The sequence below is a fragment of the Ovis canadensis genome, chromosome 19 (genome assembly GCF_042477335.2).
Source record: "Ovis canadensis isolate MfBH-ARS-UI-01 breed Bighorn chromosome 19, ARS-UI_OviCan_v2, whole genome shotgun sequence".
Taxonomy (NCBI): Eukaryota; Metazoa; Chordata; class Mammalia; order Artiodactyla; family Bovidae; genus Ovis; species Ovis canadensis.
Genome location: NC_091263.1, coordinates 69,524,993 through 69,546,212, shown reverse-complemented (window position 1 = coordinate 69,546,212; position 21,220 = coordinate 69,524,993). Strand labels below are relative to the sequence as shown.

At 47.8% G+C, this 21,220-nt stretch overlaps 1 protein-coding gene across 3 annotated transcripts in view; it reads right to left on the bottom strand.

Annotated features, from left to right (window-relative positions):
- The window catches only part of SLC6A11 (solute carrier family 6 member 11), a 124,056-nt gene that overhangs the window by 7,614 nt on the left and 95,222 nt on the right, over positions 1-21,220 (bottom strand). For all 3 annotated transcript variants that reach the window (XM_069562445.1, XM_069562444.1, XM_069562443.1), the window contains exons 8-10: positions 15,348-15,472; positions 5,000-5,112; positions 2,232-2,369 (exon numbers count right to left, since the gene is read on the bottom strand). In XM_069562445.1, the coding sequence (XP_069418546.1) occupies positions 2,232-2,369; positions 5,000-5,112; positions 15,348-15,472 (376 nt within the window). The remainder of the gene's footprint in view (positions 1-2,231; positions 2,370-4,999; positions 5,113-15,347; positions 15,473-21,220) is intronic.

Here is a 21,220-nt window from a genome sequence, read left to right as displayed (position 1 = left end):
CAACACAGAAAACTGGAGACTGGAGGTCGGGTGGGCTCAGCACCTCTCTCCAGGGGGCTGTGACGGCCTCCCCACAGGCCTCCCTGCCTCTAGCCTCGCCCTCTCCTACGCGTCCACACAGCAGCTTTTGTAGGTCCTGCCTCGTGCGGTCATAAGGCCGGTGCTGCTGGGGTCCTCAGTGCGCACGCAGGGAAGCGGAGCCCCGGGGTGCTGAGAACCCACACCACCGGTCACCACAGGTCACCCAGCTGTGGGCCTGAGGACCGGGCCTAGGCGTCTGGCTACAGAGCCTGTGACCTTCGCCGCCTACCCTCTCACCTCCGTGGAGGAGCAGATATTTGCAGACTATTTTCCCCTACAGCAGAGCTTTAAATGTGTTTAAATGAGGGAGAAGATCGTTCCAGCAATTACTGAGTCTGCCACGGCCCATTTGGCAGGTTTAATTTCCCAGTGTGGTCACTCACAGACATGCCTCTGCAGAGGGCGAAGGTGAGTGTGTGGGGCCTGAGTGTCTGCTGATTCCTGGTCCAGGGCAGGCACAGCACTGGCTCCGTGTTGGGTCTGGGGCCCAAGGCCTGGGAGAGGGCTCTGTGAGCCAGGGTACCAGGGCCGGCCAGCTGGCGTCCAGGAGAGCCCTCCACCGATGGGCCTGCTGCAAGCCGAGGATGCCCACGAATGCCTGCTTTTCCTGTAGCCCACCAGCCTCTTGAAGGCATCAGGTAACCCCCCAGTTTGTACGTGACAAAAGACTCTACTTTGTGTAATTAATCAGCACTTAATGAGGCCCTGCTCACTGGTTGTGTAGAGAAAGGCAGGGGGAAGTGTGGCACCATTCATTTGCTCCAATGCTGATTATCCTCCCATTACTGTGACAATGACTAGGAGCAGGCCCCAAGGGCACAGAACAGATCAAGGCTGGCTCCTATTCTTGACAACCTTGGGGCCTGGTGGGGCAGGTGAATAGACAGGTCACTGTAATGCCCAGATGGAGCCTGGATCGAGCTTAGAATGAAGTCCTGGGTGGGAAGGAAAGCAGAGGAGGCTTCCAGAAGGAGGTGGCCTTTTTGAATTGAGAGGCAGAGAATGATGAAGATCAGCAGACCGACCTCAGTACCACATCAGCTGCTTTGACAGATTCTAAATTCCCTCACTTTTTCCATGTTCCTTACAAAACCCCTTTGTGTCTCCTGGCAACAGTTTTTTGGTTATTTGGAGGGGAAGAGCAGCTTGGTTTTTTAAATTAATTTTGTGAGTGTGGGTAAAAAGATACCTAATTTCGCCTTCCCAAGGTACTTAAGAAAGTATTTGTTAGACAGGATGCTGCAGGAGGGAAGAGAATCATGGCTTTATGAGACTGTCTGAGTTTGGGGGTGTGATGAGCCCCTCCTTGCCCACAGGCCTGGCAGAGATAAGAGGGGACATGCGGAGGGTTGGAGCTGGAACACGCAGCACCTGAAGGTGTCCAGGTTCCTCAGCGATGAAGCCTGTTCTGAACTTGAGGCCAGTGAAAGCCACTAGCTGGGGGTTCTCCAGCAGACAGTGCCTCCTTCGCCCAGAAGTTTCACTAGAAGGGGTAGCCTGGGCATCTGGATACTCATGGGCTTAGCTGCTCAGTCGTGTCTGACTCTTTGTGACCCCATGGACTCTAGCCCGCTAGGCTCCTATGTCCATGGAGTTCTCCAGGCAAGAGTACTGGAGTGGGTTGCCATGGCTGCTCGTAATGACCAAGTAAACCCAGCCTTCCTCACTGTGAGTGTTATTCCTTCTGGCGGGGGAGACCTGGAGCTGAGCATTTATACAAGTGCTGAATGAGAACTTCCATGGCGTCTCACGATGACTCATCATGAGCACGAGAACATAGAGTCGCTGAGAAGGGCCGGACCTGGAGGCAGGGTCACCCAGCCAGTCAAGGTCAGAGCTGGCATGTGATGTCAGATCCGCCTAACCCAAACGGGTCCATGCTAAGTCACTTCAGTTGTGTCTGACACTTCACAGCCTCATGGACTGTAGTCTGCCAGGCTCCTCTGTCCATGGGGTTCTCCAGGCAAGAATACTGGGGTGGGTTGCCATGTCCACCTCCAAGGGATCTTCCGGACCCAGGCATCAAACTTGCGTCTCTTATGTCTCCTGCATTGGCAAGGGGGTTCTTTACCACTAGCGCCACCAAAGCCCAGGCACTTACCCCTCGTGTTACTCTGTCCATGCCACTTACCTGTGTGGCTATCACTCACCTCCGTTAACATCACAAGACCCAGAAAGTAGGAGGTGGCCGACAGGGCCAGGATGAGCAGCTCCCGCCGATAGCCTCTCCGGAAGACCTTGGGGTACATGTCTACCACGGCGGTCACCAGGCTCTCCACACATACGAACTGGATGGGGCAGAAATGACGGTGTGAGGCCCTGGCTCCAGGCAGACACAGCAGCCCTAAAGCCTGGCCTTCCCTCCCCGCCGGGCCTCGCCTTCACTGCCACACTTTCTCACCCTGACGGAGGATCCGAGAATAACAACAGTATCCCCCGCGCTTACAGAATGCCAGCAGGCCCATTCAACACAAGAGGACCCTGAGGCTCAGAGAGGGAAGGTGACCAGCCCAAAGTCTCTCAGCTAGGAAGCAGCAGAGTCCTCCTGACTCTAAAGCCAGAATTCCTTCTCCCTTATGCTGCCAGTCATGTGCCCATGTGCTGGGCCTTGTTCTAGGGTGGACGAAATAAATGAGATCCAGTCTTGGCCTGGGAAGCAAACTGGCAGTGTGGGTAACTGTCTTGAGAGCTGAGGGCTCTGATCAGTCTGTGGGGGCCTGACTTACTTCATCTTCCAGGTCCGTGACAGTGCCCCTGCCCTTTGCTTCCGGAGGGCGGGTGGCCTTCTGCTGGGGGGAGGGCAACCAAGGGAGCTAATACCCAGCTCTTGTGTTTGGGCTGGGCAAGTTTAGATGGCAGAGCTTGAGGCACTATGCATATGTGTACCACCATGCTGAGAGAGGGCCAGGAATGAGATCAGTCACACTCCTACTCAACCGTCAACACCCAGACCAAATAGCCCAGCATATCCCTCACCCCCTCCCCGAGTTCTCCCAGCACTGCAGGCAGGTCTCCTGCATGAGCCTTTCCCTGACTGCTGCTTCTTGCCCTTGACTTGGGCAGAACAGACCCCAGCCCCTATTCCAGGTCCAGTCCATACCCCTCATCTATAGGGTCCATGCTTGCTCAGATCTGTCTCCTTACAAAAAGGTGAGGCCCTGGAAGGCAAGGGCCATGTCACTGACATCTACTTCAAGTGGCACAGAGCAGAAGCTCAGAAAATGATAAATGATAATAACAACAGTGGTGAACACACGGTGCTTATTGTGTGCCAGGCTCAGTTCTAGGTAGTTAACAGATGTTAATTTCTTTAACCTCTATGTATTAAGTTCTACCATTGTCCCTCTTTTGTAAAGACACAGAAGCATAGTGGTGTAGGGAACTTGCCCTGAGGTCACAAAGGTCTAATCTTTTAGGGCCTGAATTTGAACCAGGCAATCTTGTTCCAGAGGCTGGGCTGTCACCACTGTGGGGCACTGGGAGGTCATTATTTGGGGGCACTCCCATCCCTGGAGCCACTGCTTGGCTCCATGTCCTTTCTGGTCCATGTCTATCTCCCCAGGGAAGGTATTTCCATCCTCATTGTGCAAAGGGATTGAGCACAGCCCAGAGTCACCCAGCTGGCAAGAGTTGGGACTTAAACTCAGTCTAGACTCCAACGCCCAGGCTCCTGGCCTCCAGGTTGTCCTGTCTCTAGGGAAAGACTAGCTGTGCTCGTCCTTTCTCTAGGGTCTATAGGGAAGGAAGGGGACTCAGGGGATGCTGTTGATCCAGCACTTAAACTGAAAAGGCATCAGAGCAGATGGGCTATGAGGTGCAGAGACCTGGGAGCATATCCCGTCAAGTCACTTGGCCTTTCTGAGCCTCAGTTTCTTCCTCTGTGAAATGGGGATAACAGAAGCCCTGCCCCCACCAGCCCATATGGCTATCATGGTTAAAAACTGGGGACACAGCCCAGGCACACCTGGGGGTGGTCTGAGCAGCCACCCCCTGCCCTGGGGCCCCAGGCCCCCTTTGCAAACAGAGTACCGCAGCCCTAGTGTTGGTTTGGCTCAGCCCAGGGCCTCGCACCCCTCTGAGGAGACAAGCCGGTCACTGTCACACAAGCTGCTGATCCCTCCTGAGGCCTCTGCCGGTGACAATGGAGGGACGGTTATCAGCAAAAACACCCGGTTGCTTCTGCAGCTCGGCTTAGCAGCTTCTGAGAAATCATCCAGGGGAAGAAATAGGACGTGGCTGGATTGACAGCCACACCAGCCATGGGGCCTGGATGCTGAGTGACTCGCACAAGGTCACAGGCAGGGGGGCGGGGAGCACCTCACAAAGAGACCCCTGTCTGAGAGCCTCAGAGTGCCTGGCTTTGGCTGGAAGACCTTCTCTGGGGCTCTTAGGAAGGCCAGCCACAATACAGCAGCAGGACCAAGGGTTGATTTCCGGAGATGAAGAGGCCACAGGATTCCAGCAGGAAAACCAAAGAGGGGATTGAAAGAGGGTGGGAGGGTAGACGGGCATGAAAAGATGTAAGTGCGCACATTTGCGTTAAGAGAAAGGAAAATGCAAACAGATAAATTGTTAGTTCTAACTCCACATCCTTCCTGGAGGAAGGTGGGCTGCCAAGTGGGGGTGGGTCTGGGAGAGGCAGGAGAACAGAGGTGGGTGGGGGCAGGGTACGGATGTGGGGGGAGCGGGAGCGGGTGGTGGTACCCAGGACCCACCCAGGCGTCCACCTGGGGCATGTCACGGGAGCCCCGATGTGGAGATCAGGGAAGAAAGCAGATGCTTTTCTGTGTTCCCAAGTCTTTTACGATCTGGTTGCTCCTGACTGACTAGAACCAGGACATGGCGTGCAGGCCCCAGATCTGTTCCTGGGAGCAGCGCCTGCCCCCAGTGCTGCTGCCCCCCTGGGCTCCCCGCTTACCTGGCTGTCCAGGCCCAGAAAGATGAGCATCATGAAGAACAAGGCGGCCCAGAGTGGGGAGAGGGGCATCATGGTGACAGCCTTTGGGTAGGCGATAAAGGCCAGGCCAGGGCCTGGAGAGGAAGCAGAGAGAAGGGGGCTGAGTGGAGTTCAGTGCCTCATTCAATTACTATGTTCATCTAAAATGGACTAAGTGTTTCTTTTGTGCCAGGTGCTGTGCTGAATTCTTCCTTGAATCATGTACATCTCACAGCCACCCCATGCTCCTGGTTCTACAAGGATACCCACTGTACAGATGAGCAAGCTGAGGCAGAGAGAAGGAAGCAAGGATCTGGAAGGGTCAAGACTCAAGTCCAGGTTAGTCTGACACCCAGACCCTCCTCTACACAGACATGTCTCTATTCTTACTGGGGTAGGTGAAGAGAGGTGGTGGTGGGAGGCATTCTTATTAAAATGCAGGTTCTCAGGCCCACCTAGAGATCCTAATTCAGGCAGTCTAGGGTGACAGAAGGACCAGTGGCTCCTATGTAAGCAGTCAGGGCTTGGACAAATGCTGGTCCACCCAGGCCGCCTTCTCCTTTGAGCATCTCCCAGGTCCACACTCACTCCTCTTGACTGCTCCCAAAAGGGGGCTTGACAGCACAGCCTCAGGATGGGATGTTCTAGCCCTGCAGCACGGGGTGGCCAAGGGTTCAAATCCCCATTCTTTACTGGGAGCTTCACCCTTGTCCCCTCAGCTAGAAAATGGGAACAATGGATTCCTACCTAAGAAGGCAGCTGGCGGAGTTCAGTGTGATGATGCAAAAATATGGAAAGCACTTAAAAAGGTAAATGTTCAAGAAACATTTATCCTCATTATCTTCTACCTTAAAAAACAGCCTTATTAAAGTCAATTTACTGATCATAAGTGTTCATTTTAAGTGTATGATTCAATGAGTTTTGAAACGTGGAGACACCCAGATAACCGCCACTGGAGCAGAGAGCACTTCCTCCATCCCTGGCCCCCTCTGCAGTCTCTCCGCCCTCACTTCCGGTCTCTGTACTGGGCAACTACTGATCTTTTTTTTTTTTCCCACCTGAGATTAGCTTTGTTCATCCTACCTAGGAGGGGCATTACCAGGTCATATGGGAATCATGTTTAATTTTCTAAGAAATGCCAAACATATTTCCAAAGTGACTCTGTCATTTTACATTCCTATCAGCAACAATTGAGTTTCAGGGGCTCCACATCCTTGTCAACACTTGAGGTTGTCAGTCTTTTAAATTTAGTCATTATAGTGGATATGAAGTGTTATATGTTTTAAATTTGTATTTCCCTGAAGACTAACAGTGTGAAGTATCTTCACATATCTTTATTGTCCATTAATAAATTTTTTTACTATTTTTTTAAAATTTTCAATTTATTTATTTTTTTGCCCATGTTGTGACTTGCAGGATCTCAGTTCCCCAACCAAGGACTGAACCCAGATCCTCAGCAGTGAAAGCAAGGAGTCCTGATCACTGGACTATCAAGGATTTGCTACATATCAACATCTTCTTTTGTGAAGTACCTCCTGTGTTCTTGCCCATTTTCAGTTGGGTTAGCTCCTTTTTACTGAATTGTGAGAATTCTTAATATATTTGGGATGCTGCTGCTGCTGCTTCAAGTCGCTTCAGTCGTGTCCAATTCTGTGCAACCCCATAGACGGAAGCCCACCAGGCTGCGTCCCCAGGATTCTCCAGGCAAGAACACTGGAGTGGGTTGCCATTTCCTTCTCCAAACCCTTTATGAATTATGATTATCTTCTCCAAGTCTATTGCTTACCTTTTCGTTTCTAAATTACATTTTGTGAAAAGCAGAATATAAAAATTTCCCAATTGTTTGTTGTTGGTTAAAAATTTTTTTTGGTAGATTTCTTAGGATTTTCTGTGTGGTCAATCATGTTGTTTATGAATGAAGACAGTTTTAATTTTTCCTTTATAATCTTAATACTTCTACTTTTTCTTGCCTTATTATACTCTCTAGGAATTTCAGTACAATATGGAACATGTTTTCAGCTTTACAATGTTCAGTCAACATACTGCTTCCTGAAATTCACTTTTGTTAGCTCTTTTCTGTCCCATTCTTTTCAGAATGACTGCATTATGCATTTGTAATATAGTTAAGTTCATTCATTACTATTTGTATTATATTTGGTTTCACCCACACAAAAGTAACTATTTGTCTTGGGTGCTCTCAGTAATACTGTGGCTCTCAGTAAGAGCTACCAAAGATAAATACTCAGAGGTGTTCTTCCTTCTCCTTACTTCTTAATTCCTCACCTTTTTCTATCCCTTTTCCACTCACCACTGTAGGCAACCATTCTCTTTACTTTTTAAACTTTTATGCACACACCTATTTTAAAAAATATCCTTTAATTTCCATTTATTTATTTTTTATAATGAATGAATACTGAATTTTTCCAGGACTTTTTCCGCATCTATGGAGATAATTTTATGATTTACTTTGTTTGGACTATTAATATGGTGTGTGATATTAATGGCTTTAGCATTAAATCAACCTTCCAGTATTCCTGAATAAATCTTACCTGGACATGGTATATATTACCTTCTTAATGTGATTTTGGATTCTAATATTTTAGATTTGAGTTTGCTAATACTTTATTTGGTATTTTGGCATCAACATGCATGAGTGATATTAATCTGTAGTTTTCTTTCTTGGCATTGTCTATTTGGTTTAGGTTTCAATACTATGTGTTTCAGATAATGAATTAGGAAAGTTTCCTCCATTTTCAATAACTTGGAATAATTTATAGAGCACTGGGCCTATCTTATCTGGTCTCAAAGGTTTGGTAGAATTCCTCTGAGAAGCCATCAGGGCCTGACGTTTTCTTGTGAGGTTGCTCTTCAGTAACTTTGTCTGTTTCTTCTATGGAAATTGGCCTGTTTAAGCTTTCTAAGTCAAATGGGGTCAGTTTAGCAATCTCCATTTCCCTAGGAAAATATTCATTTCATCTAGGTTTTCAAATTTATATGCAAAGAGGATTGCAAAGTAATCTCTTATGATTTTAAAAAATGTCTTCTGCTCCAATGGTTATCTCCCCTTTGTAATTTCTTATTTTGTTATTTGTATGTTCTCTACCCTCCAACCTTGTTTCCCTCCCCCCGCCCCCCGCCTTGCTCATCTGGTGATTTGCCTATTTTTATTTTGAAAAACCTAGAATTTTCATTCATTATTTTAAAAAAACACCCCAGTTCTCTACTTCATTACTTTCTGCTTTTTGTTTTTTCCTTCCTTGAACTGTCTTTTAGTTCATTTTGTTGCTGTTCTTATTTTTCGGCACAAGGAATGCAATTATTTTCATTCCTGCACTTTTATTGATAAATGTGTTTAGTAAAGTTCTTATTGTTAGTTTATTTCTATGTCCCCTTGCACTGTCTGCAGTTCTTTGCTTCATAAAGATTATTGCTGTGTTATTTGGTCCATACATTTGTGTGTGTGCTATATCTTCACTGTGAATTGTGCTTTTTAACATTAAAAAAAGTATTATCCTTTGTCATCCTTAATACACGTGGGCTTGAATGCTACTCTGTCTTTATTTATGGCCTTTGTGAGTCACTTTGTTCTGGGTGTGTCTCTTATATACAGAATAGATAAGCATACCTCAGAGATGTTGTAGGTTTAGCTCCAGACTACGACGGCAAATTGAACATCCCAGTACAGCAAGTCACATGAACTTTTTTGGTTTCCCAGCAAATATAAAAGTTATGTTTACACTATACTCTAGTCTACTAAGTGAACAATACCAGTTGGTCTAAGAAAAGGTATGTACATTGATTAAAAAATAGTTTATTGCTGAAGAATGCTAACCATTGTCTGAGTTTTCAGTGAGTTGTAGTGTTTTTGCTGGGGGAAGGTCTTGCCGCGATGTTGATGGCTGCTGACTGATCAGGGTGGTGGTTGCTAAAGGCTGGGGTGGCTGTGGCAATTTCTTAAAATAAGACAAGAATGAAGTTTGCTGCCATCGACTGACTCTTCTTTTCACAAGTGATTTCTCTGTAGCATGCAGGGCTCTTGGATAGCATTTGTACCCAGAGTAGAACTTCTTTCAAAGTTGGAGTCAATCCTCTTAAATTCTGCTGCTGCTTTAGCAGTTATGTTTACTGTTGTTGTCCAGTTGCTCAGTCATGTCTGACTCTTTGTGACCCCATGGGCTGTGGCACGCCAGGCCTCCTTGTCCCTCACCATTTCCCAAAGTTTGCTCAAGTTCATTTCCATTGCACCATGATGCCATCTAGCCATCTCATCTCTGACACCCTCTTCTCCTTCTGCTCCCAATCTTTCCTAGCATCGGGGTCTTTTGCAGTGAGTCAGCTCATCACATCAGGTGGCCAAAGTATTGGAGCTTCAGTGTCAGTCCTTCCAATGAATATTCAGGGTTGATTTCCCTTAGGACTGACTGGTTTGATCTCCATGCTGTCCAAGGGACTCTCAAGAGTCTTCTCCAGCACTTTTGCTGTCATTTCAACAAACGCCACAACATCTTTACCAGTAGTATATTCGATCTCAAGAAACCATTTTCTTTACTCACTCATGAAAAGCAACTCCTCATCTACCAGTTTTAATAATAATTTAAAAGTTTGAAATACTGTGAGAATTACCAAAATGTGACACAGAGACATGAAGTGAGTAAACGCTGTTGGAAAAATTGTGCTGGTAGACGTGGCTTGATGCAGAGTTGCCACAAACGGTGAGTTTGTGAAAAATCCAAAAATAAAAGAAGTGAAGCACAGTAAAACACGGTATGCCTATAGGTTTTACTTTGTGAGTCAAACTGAAAGTCTTTTTCTTTCAATAGATGAGTTAAGGTCATTCACCTTTACTGACAAAATTGATATATTTGGTCTTGACTGACAATATATAATTATGTATATTTCATATGTATATGAGTTGTGTATTGTTTTTTTTTTTAAATTATTATTTAGGAAGGCTTATGTTGCTCTTCTGGTAGCTCAGTGGTTTAAAAAAAAAAAAAAAAGCCAATGCAGGAGATACAGGTTTGGTCCTTGGTCTGGGAAGATCCTCTGGAGAAGGAAATGAAACTCACTCTAGGGTTCTTGCCTGGAGAAGCCTGTGCACAGAGGAGCCTGGCATGCTACAGTCCATGGGGTAGCAAAGAGTCAGACTCATTTAGCAACTGAACAATAACAATGTTTTTATTCTAGTGGTTAACTTCATACTTGTACTCTTTTTAATGCTCTTAGGCCCTTAGTCTCTTATTTAAACCTTTAATATATGTCTTTTCAGGTCCCCCACACCCACGAGTATCTACCACCACTTATTACTCACACACCAGGAAGTTTTTTCTACCTTCTCTTGCCTCCTCTTTCTATTTTTTGGTTGAATGATCCCTACTTTGTAACAGTATGCAGCGTATTTCTACACTAGTTCTCTATCTTCTTCCCCACCTTTGTTTTGATGTTATATATATACATGCATATTAATACATTTTATATATTTTAAGAGCTCAACATAAGTCTTTTCTGGGGTTTTACCAGTTGTTATTGGGTTGGATGACGTTCATGCTCTGATAGAAGAATGTCAGAATATCACAAGAAGCCTCTAAGTTCTTGCATATTAAAAATGGCTTTTCTATATAGCTTTAACATACTATATATAACATATATAGCCATAAGATACATGAAGACATGGCTGGATATTAAATCCTGGTTTTTACTTAGTAACATGAATTTTAAAAAATGCTATACCATAGTTGCCTTGCTTTGTATGGTGGTTTCAAAAAGTATGGTGCTAGGTTAATACTTTTGCTATTATGATCTTTTCTTGCCTGGAAGCCTTGAGGATTGTATCTATTTATTTGAAATTTGGCCCACTGCACTGGGAGCGTGGAGTCCTAGCCACTGGACCACCAGGAAAGTCCCTGGTTCTCTTTTGTTTTGCAGGCCTTTACATTTTACCTCTTTTTCTTGGGCTCCCTTCACTATGCATGTGTTCACCATCTCCCTATAAAAGGATGCTCTTCTTTCTTTTTGCCCCCTGCCTCTTTTTTTCTCAGCAAGGTTTATGTTTCAAATGTCTCCTTTAAAATGTGCCTATGCCTTTAAATGGTCCTTACTCCTTGAAAGCACACCTACTTTGAACCCCTGTAGTCCCTGCTAAAGGATCTGTTAAGATGCTTTCCAGGACTTTCAGATTGAGAGTAGATTCAATCTTTCTGGTGACTGCACCAAATCACTCCCAGATCCTTTCCCTCTTCTTATCTGTCCCACGGTTTTTCTCAGCTTGTCTTTGCAGCAGATATTGTGTGCTGGGATTGGTGATTTTTCTTTCTGTCACAGTTATCTGCAGCTTCAACATTTTCTGTCTTCAAATTATCCAGAAGGCAGTTTTGTGTAGAATATACTTTTCCCTTCCTGTTTTATCTTGTTGTTTGCAGGAAAAAACTGGGGTAAGAAGCTATATAGTTGTCACTGTCCTCAGATACTCTTACTTCCTCTAATTTTTAAAAGCCTTTGTGTAAGACTGATAAGATCCATCTAGTCAAAGCTATAGTTTTTCCAGTAGTCATGTATGGATGTGAGAGTTGGACCATGAACAAAGCTGAGCACTGAAGAACTGATGCTTTCGAACTGTGGTACTTGAGAAGACTATTGAGAGTCCCTTGGACTGCAAGGAGATCAAACAGTCAATCCTAAAGGAATCAACCCTGAATATTTATTGGAAGGACTGATGTTGAAGCTGAGGCTCCAATACTTTGGCCACCTGATGCGAAGAGCCAACTTACTGGAAAAGACTGATGCTGGGAAAGATTGAGGGCAAGAGGAGAAGGGAGGCGACAGAGGATGAGATGGTTGGATGGCATCACTAACTCAATGGATATGATTTTGAGCAAACTCCAGGAGATAGTAAAGGACAGGGAAGCCTGGTGTGCTGCAGTCCATGGGGTCACAGTTGGACATGACTGAGTGACTGAACAAGAAGACTGACATTATTTCTACTTAAACATTTAGTAGAATTCAGCAGTGAAACAGCAGGGCCTGGAGTCTTCTTGGTAGAAAGATTTTTGACAATGAATTCAATTTCTTTTGGAAATACAAAGCCATTTAGTTTTTCTGTTTCTTCTTGAGTTAGCTTAACTAAATTATGTAGTATTTTTTAGGAAGTTCCCATTTAATTTACATTATCAAGTATTAGTTTGAAGTTGTTCATGGTATCTCCTTATTCTCATTTTTAATGTTTGCAGGACCTGTAGCCACATCTCCTCTTTCATTTCTGATATCAGTAATTTGTATTTTCTCTCCTTTTTCCTTTCATTAGTCCTGTCAACGTGTTATAAATTTTGCTATCTTTTATAATACAAAATTTTCACTTTGAAATTTTCCCTATTTCTTGCATGTCTTACCTTAATTAGTTCTTTGCTTCTGCTTACTCTGGGCTTCCCTGGTGGCTCAGGCAGTTAAGAATCTACCTGCAATGCAGGAGACCCGGGTATAATCCGTGGGTTGGGAAGAGCCCCTTGAGAAGGGAATGGGTACTGATTCCAGTATTCTTGGCTGGAGAGTTCACGGACAGAGGAGCTTGGTGAGCTACAGTCCACAGGGTAGCAAAGAGCTGGATACAACAAACTGACTAACAGTTCTAACATTCTCTACTTACTTTGTATTCCTGTCTTTGCCCCAGCTTCTTCTGATGAAAACTTAAAGTGTTTACTTTAAATCCTTCTAATTAGGTATTGAAAGTTACAATTTTCCCTGTAAGATCCTGCTGAGCAAGGTGAGAGGGCTACATACTTGCAATATGCAATTTCTGCAAAAGGCAGGAACTCCTAAAGGGCATCTTGGTCTGATTCACACCCCTAAGCACAGAGCAGGTTTACCTCCTTAGCACCTGAAGTGACACAGAGGGTGAGGCAGAAGAGATGGCAGCCAAGCCGGCTGTACCACTATGTTCTGTGCGGCCTTAGAGGAACCACTTCATGCTCTGAGCCACAGAGCAGTGTCCTCATCTCTAACGGGCAGCATAAAGCCCAGGACTGCCGTCTACATGAATGGCGTCCCCTGTAGCTGTGCAGGGCACATTCTGCACAGCCTTCATAAAACCTGCCTTGCAGAGGTGCTGTAGGTGCTTCACGAAGTACTGTATGAACAACCAGCCTGGGGCCTGATAGGTGAGACAGAGTAAATCACTCATGGTACATCTGTTTAGGGGAATACCACACATCAATTATGGCACACCCATTCTGTGGAATCTCACTTGACCATGAAAAGTCACGATTAAGCTCTCTATCTGTGCTCACCCATCTCTGACTCTTTGCTACCCCATGGACTGCAGCCTGGCAGGCTCCTCTGTCCATGGGATTATCCCAGCAAGAATACTGGAGTGGCTTGGCATTTTCTCCTCCAGGGGATCTGCCTGACCCAGGGATTGAGCCCACATCTCCTGCACTGCAGGCAGATTCTTTACCAATGAGCCACCTGGGATGCTGAGATCTCTCCTTACTGAGGAAGAAAACTCTCATGCTTTATTGTGAATGGAAAAATAAAACCGAATACGATCCAGTTTTTATTAGTATAGGTATAGCAGTATATGTATGGAAATCTGGCAAGAGAACCTCACAGTGCAGTCTGAGTCAGACTGGTGACTTTTTCCTTTGTCAATATTTAAACATTTTCCTACAGTAAGTATGCTTACAATTTGAAAAAAGAAAAAAAATTTGTCTTAGTTGGCTCTTTTCCTTTCTACCTCCACTCTGAGCTTCATCTTTAAAATGCATCTATCAAATGGAAATAACGATAAAAAGAGCAACAACAGTGCCACAGATATGCTGTGTCACTCAACACCTGAGCTGGGAATTAGTTTGCTCATTTTGCAGAGGAAGAAGCAGATTCTCTGAGCAGGCATAGGTCCCGTGGAGGAGGTGCCACTTCCTCTTTGCAGGGCTGCGCTGCGGTTTACTGCCATGAAGGAACATGGACGTTGTGTGAAGTGCCAGGTGCCTGCCTACCGTGGGCTGCAGGACAGAGCACTCAGAGCGTGGCCTGGATCAAATCCAATAGCTCTGTTCCTTGCAGTGTATGTGACCTTAGGTAAGCGACCACACCTCTCTGAGCCTCAGCTTCCTCACTGGTAAAACAGGGGTAGCGAAAGTGCCACCTTGCGGGGCTGAGTTGAGGATCATATGAGGCAGTTCCTGCCCTGAGTGTGCAATCTACGATCGACAGCTTTGGTCATGTTAATATCCTCTGGTCCAGCTCTGGTCCCCTGATTTCAGCAGGGACTGTCTCTCTCTCTTTCTGACAGATATCATGTAGAAGAAGGTGGAGCCCCAGGGGCCATGACGCCGAGCTCGGCAACTGGCTTCCTGATCCAGGGTCCACACCCACCACCCTGCCCAGCTTGGTGGGTCAGAGGGGTACTTCCTATCTGTGCATGTCAGGCAAAAGCAGCCACGCCACGGACTAGAGTTCTCAACGGAGGCAACGCAGCCCTGCAGGTGGCAGGGGTTGTCCTAACAAAAGGGGGTCGTGAGCAGCCTTGAGCAGACAGAAGCCAGGGAGGCTGGACCCCCTGTGAGGCTCCTGACTGCCTCACCAGACATTCCTGTAGCTGAGAAACCTATTTAGATGTATGAAGGTTAGCGTCTAACTCTGTCATGTAGATACAAACTATTTTTGTACTTTAAAATACTATACAATGAATTGTCCCAGGATTCAAAACCATGTGAATCAAGGGGAGACTTCTTCACCATTTTGCACAATCTCTTCAGCAGCAACTACCCTACCTGTGGCGTGTCTGATACAAACACGTGTCATTTTACATGAAGAATGTCAAACTCATGGTGAGTCTACCCATCGAATGAAGAAAGAGAAAGGGGTCCTTTCAGCAGAGGGAGAACAGTACGTGCAAAAGCGCTGGGGTGGGAGGGAGGCGGCAACCACAGACGTGAAAGGGGACCGCGATGTGGTGGGGAATGAGCCTGGGGGAGCGAGGTGCACAGTGAGACCACAGGAGCTGGGCAGGGCAGGGCCTTGGGGGCCACGCCGAGAGGTCGGCCTTATGAGAAGCCAAAAGAGACTGTTCGCCAGGGGAGCACACGGTCAGCTTTGCATTTCAAAGCCCAATCACTCTGCAGGAGCGGGACGCTCGGGACAGAGGGGACGGCAGTGGAGGCAGGGAGGCCAGCGGAGGCTCCTGTGGTTCTCGAGGCGACAGTGGCGGTGCTCTGGGCTGGCGGCTTCCCCCGCAGGAGCCTGGTCTGCAGAGGGACGGGGGCCCCCTCCTGAGACCTGAGCCCAGGAGAAGAGCAAGCTGAGGAGGAAGGCCACGGTTCCACTTTGGCAAACTCACCTGACTCTGCCACCTCGGCGATGGGCACCCCCTGCTCATATGCCATGAAGCCCAGGACTGAGAAGATGGCAAACCCGGCCACGAAGCTGGTGCCGCTGTTCAAGCAACAGAGCATGATGCAGTCCCTGGCGGGGGAAGCAGGCAGAGGGGCTCGGGTCAGAATCCGGTGGGTGGAACTGGTGCAGCGCTGGCACGTTTCGTCTTAGCGCCAAGGAAGCCCTCAGGGTTCAGAGAGGGGAGGTGGCTGGCCCACGGTCACACAGCTTCTCCTGCATTTTCCTAGAAGGTGAGGTCAGTCGCAGACCAGAAGCACAGACAGGGGGTGGGAAGGAAGGGAGGCTGGCAAGTGGGAAAACGTACACCAGGAAGGAAAGACTTGGAGACAAACCAATGCTTCTCCAAACTCCTGGCAGGAGAGAAAACCAAGGGAAGTGAGAGAGGATTGATTTTCTGGGAGCTCAAAGCATGAAGATAGCAACCTCTAAAACAAAGGGCTGCTTCCCAGCCAGCAGAGAGGCCTCAGGAGAGACACCCCTCCTGGCCCAGCGTCTCCCAGACCTCACACAAGCCTCCACTCTGATGCTGCAAGGAGCAGACCCTCCCAGGCCAGACCCCACATGGAGTTGGGTGGTGGGGGGCTGCTTCACCAGGGCAGTGACTGCCCCCTGCTCCTGGCCAGGATTCACAGCAAAGAAGCACCAGCACAGAGCCGTGATGCAGGAGATTCCAGACTACAAACGACGAGGCTCCGCCAAGAGGAAGAAGACGGAGCCCGTACCTCCCGGCCCCTCCAACCTGGGGCTGTGCGCCCTCACGCAGGCGGGTCAGGGACTCAGACTCTTGGGACCTTGGCCACCACAGAGCATGCACGTGAGAGTCAGGCTTACAACACCCGTGACGCTTCACTTTAAAGGGAGGGCCCTGGGTGGGCTGTCCAGTCTCCTCCCTGGAGCAGCACCAGCCCGGAGCATCCCCACCACGACCCTAGCCAGCAGGACCACCCACCTTGCTCCATGGCGCTTCGCTCCTCGGATGGCTCCTGCCGCTGACAGTGTAAGAACTTCCTCATGCTCTGTTCGACCCAAATCCACTTTCTCTGGGAAGTGTTAGTTCTAATCTCCCTGACAGCCTAAAGGCCTGAAGACAGAGGCCCTATAGCTCCTTGAGGCTTCAGCTCGCTCAGTTGAACCCCCCAGGTCCCTTACCGGTGACCCTGTTTGTGCTCTGAAATTCAGCCCAGCTCGTCCCTCTTCAAGAGTGTCACACCCAGGACTGAGCACTAGACTCAAGCACAGAGCAGGACTCTCACCTCCTCTTCTCCTGACACCATACTCTTTGCAATGCAATCAAAGGTTACACTGATGTTGGTGACTGTGATCCCCAGTTGCCTTGCGTTGACCCTGGGAATCAAGGGCATGGTGGGAAGAGCATTAGACTAGGGTTCCAATTCTCCCTGCAGTATCTTCTCTCTGGGCCTGCTCTCATTGGCTAGATGACAAGGTGGCTTGGATAAGAGGGTCTCTTGGGCCTTGTGATCAATTAAGTCATTTTCCAGCAAGCAGTCACTTCCACGCCTTCCTCCCTGGGGTGGAGTGTATTTCCCAGCCCCATTGACTGAGGGCTTACCCACGTGACTTGGTTTGACCAATGAGATAGCAACAGATGTGACATAAACAGAGTTGAGATGCACTTGTGCAATTGGTCTTGTCCTCACCCCTTCTGTGATTTGCCATGAGAAGCCCTTTCCAAGAGTAGCTCCTGTCTCTGCAGCCTGGACCCAAGAATGTACACATGGCATGGCCTTGAGCCTTGCCTGGACCCTGGAGCCAAACCTGTCCAACCTACAGCCTGAAAGACAGAGTCCCCAACAGACTTATGAGCAATAAAAGCAAATGCTGTGGTTTTGGTGGTTAGCTACTGAGTTCTGGGGATGCTTGTTACACGGCATTCTTGCAGCAGTGACTGACAGATACAGGCCTTTTCTACAGAACTCTTCAGGCACTGTGGACAGAAACTGGGCTACCAAGACTGGAGACTTTATCTGCAGGCCTGATCACCTTCTGGGCTTCCCACGTGGCGCCAGTGCTAAAGAACCCAACTGCCAATGCAGGAGACCTAAGAGACACAGGTTTGATCCCTGGATTGCAATGATCCCCTGGATAAGGGCATGGTAACCCACTCCAGTATTTTTGCCTGGAGAATCCCATGGACAGAGGAGCCTGGCGGGCAACAGTCCATAGGGTTGCAAAGAGTTGGACATGACTATAACAACTTAGCACGCATGATCACCTCTACTCTGAGGGAAAGTCAGCTCAGCCCAGGAAGGCCAAGTTATTCCTAAGGCTGAGATAAGTCTGTCCTGCATGCCTGTTTCCCGCCCCTGGAAACAGTGCAAAGCAAGGCAGCACTGCTGAGGAAAGGGTTTTCTCCACAGCCTCTCCATGCTGGGATTCTTCTGTGTTTTTGGACCAGAAGTGCTGAGCACTGTCACTGAATCCTGAGGCCCAGGGAGGGCAGACACACACTCAAGCTCTCTGTCATCTGCTGGTGAAGCTGGAAAAGACCCTGATGCTGGGAAAGACTGAAAGCAAAAGGAGAAGATGGGGATGAGATGGTTAGATAGCATCACTGACTCAGTGGACACGAATCTGAGCAAACTCGGGAGATACTGGAGGACAGAGGAGCCTGGAGTACTGCAGTCCACGGGGTCGCAAAGAGCTGGACACGACTTAAGAGACTGAACAACACTGAGGCTGAGATATGAATCCAGCTGTCCCAGACACAAAAGCCTACTTTTTCCCTAGGAGCTACACAGAAACAGTGCTCCCTAAGAATTCAGACTTCTAAATCCTGACTTTTGGAAAATAACCTTTGGGTATTCATGTGGTTGCTGGAAACAAATGTCCCTTATTGCAAGGTCCCCACCTTCCCTCAGAGCCCACCTGCCTCAAGTGACTTCCTGACCACAGAGGGACACAGGCTCTGAGCAGATCCAAGGCCCCTTCCAGCTCTGTGCCCTTGCTCCCCTTCTTCAGAGCACCCCTACCTACAAGCAGAGAGCTTAGCAGCCTGTGTTCTGAAGTGAGGATTTTCCCCATCTGGTTTGCTCCATTTGTAGCCCTCTAATTCCTTCCCCACAGGGCACCTTCTAGGTGAAAAGCTACATAACATGCACTTTGAAGTTGGCAGGAGCTGAGCTGGGCTTTGAAGACCTCCAGAAGCTATTATGCTGTCGGAAGAGGGTATTAATTTACTCCCTCTGAGTCAGGAAGATCCGTTCACAGAACAATTTGGAAATGGAAATAAAAGGAGCCCTCAGACTTTTGCAATGTCATTTAGGAGATTTGCTTTCTTCTGCTGATGGGAAGGGGAGAAAAACCTGCCTGTTGGATGGGGGAGCTGAAGGGGTCTGGGGCGGTCGGCATATTTCACCCACGTGCTCGGCGGGGAAGAAAGCTGCCGCTGTCCCAAGACACAGCCTGATGACATGCAGTCTTGGCCAAATCCTTGCTTATTTTAGTAGTTGGGAAAGAAATGGCTAAGCCTGGGAGTGCAGAATAAGGGTGCAGGAGCCAGAAAGGCGCAGGTTCAAAGCCACCACGTTGCATCGAGCCTCAGTGTCCCCATCTGCATAATGGCATGGCTCTTTCCTCGCTTCCTTGTACTTCGGCCAGTGCTCTCCTAGGCTGGAGGGACGATGATGAACAAGAGGACTCAGACTGCGTCCTCATGGAGCTGAAGGCTGAGCAGGAGGTGACCTAGAGATCTCTGTCACGCCTGGCACACAACAGGCAGGCTGGCGGCTGATGTGCAGACAGATGGATGCGGACAGCATCTCTCTCTAGCATCCCAAGGGTGTCACCCTCAGCCTGGACCAGAGGCCTGCTGGTGCTTTCCCTGTGCCCACGCCTCTCCTCTGACCCTGGTTCTATCCGCCTCACTGCTGATAGTGCTCTACCTATCACATCCCAGACCCGCCTCCTGTAAACCCCTTGAAGGATGAGAGGGTCTACCTCGCAACCCGGCCTGACCTCCCCCGGGTCTAGCATCCCTCTGTCCAGTGGTCCCCAGTGACCTCTCTGCCCAACAGCCCAGGGACTCTTAAGAGAGCTCGCTGGCTTCCCCTGTGGCCTTTCCTCCAGCATGTGGGATCTGCCCCCTTCCCTTGCCTCGGTTTGGCTAAGGTGCAACCTCTATAGACTGGAGCTGTACCTCTCAAGGTAGCGATTGGGGGTCTCACACTTAGTGGCACACAGAGCACATGGCTGGCTTAACAAGTGGGTGAGCAAAGCCATCACAAACTCAGCTTTCTGAGAAGATGTGGTGGAGTGCTGGGGTGGAGGTTAGCAGACCGTGGCCAGGGTCCAGGTCCACCACACCTAGCTGGCGGGTGGCGGGGGAGACCATATCCATGAGCTTCAATTTCCCTTCCCTCAAAGATGGGGATAACATGAGAGGGACTTCACCACTGACCAAGTCCTCAGAAACGAGGCACCCACTTGAGCCTCACAATAACCGAATCATGCGGCTACCACCGCCCCAAGGCCCCATCCCACCACCACACGCTGACACGGCTCCTCCCACTGTACCCTCACCTACACCGAGGGTTCATTTTCAGATCACAGCTCATTTGCTGGTGGAGGAAAACGAGCTGATTATTTTAAGAGCGTGTTATGATCTTTTTCTTGGTGTTTTAGGATTTTTCATTTAGATCTGTTTCTATTCTTTACATTGGTAGGGAACTAACCCTTTCGAGTATCATATTACATGTTAATTGATTTTGAGTATCATGTTACATGTTAACTGACTTAAATTGAAAAAAGTAGGGAAAACTACTAGACCACTCAGCTATGACCTAAATCCCTTACAATCATACACTGGAAGTAATAAATAGATTCAAGGGGTTAGATCTGAAACAGTGCCTGAAAAACTATGGACAGAGGTTCGTAATGTTGTACAGGAGGTGGTGTTCAAAACCATCCCTAAGAAAAAGAAGCGCAAAACAGGCAACACAGTTTTGTCAGGAGGCCTTACAAATAGCTGAGAGAAGAAGAGAAGCAAAAGGCCAAGGAGAAAAAGAAAGACATACCATTTGAATGCAGAGTTCCAAAGAATAGCAATGAGAGATAAGAAAGGCTTCCTAAGTGATCAACACAAAGAAATAGAGGAAAACAACAGGATGGGAAAGACTAGAGATCTCTTCAAGAAAATTAGAGATACCAAGGGAACATTTCATGCAAAGATGGGCTCGATAAAGGACAGAAACGGTATGGACCTAACAGAAGCAGAAGATAGTAAGAAGAGGTGGCAAGAATACACAGAAGATCTTCACGACCCAGATAACCACAATGCTATAATCACTCACCGAGAGCCACCCTGGAGTGCAAAGTCAAGTGGGCCTTAGGAAGCATCACTACAAACAAAGCTAGTGCAGGTGATGGAATTCCAGCTGCACTACGTCAAATCCTAAAAGACGCTGTGAAAGTGCTGCACTCAATATGCCAGCAAACTTGGAAAACTCAGCAGTGGCCACAGGACTGGAAAAGGTCAGTTTTCATTCTAATCTCAAAGAAAAGCAATGCCAAAGAATGTTTAAACTACCTCACAACTGCACTCATCTCACATGCTAGCAAAACAATGCTCAAAACTCTCAAGCAAGGCTTCAACAGTATGTGAACCAAGAACTTCCAGATTTTCAAGCTGGATTTAGAAATGGCAGAGGAAATGGCAGAGATCAAATTGCCAATATCCACTGGATCAGAGCAAAAGCAAGAGGATTCCAGAAAAACATCTACTTCTGCTTCATTGACTACGCCAAAGCCTTTGACTGTGTGGATCAAAACAAAATGTGGAAAATTCTTAAAGAGGTGGGA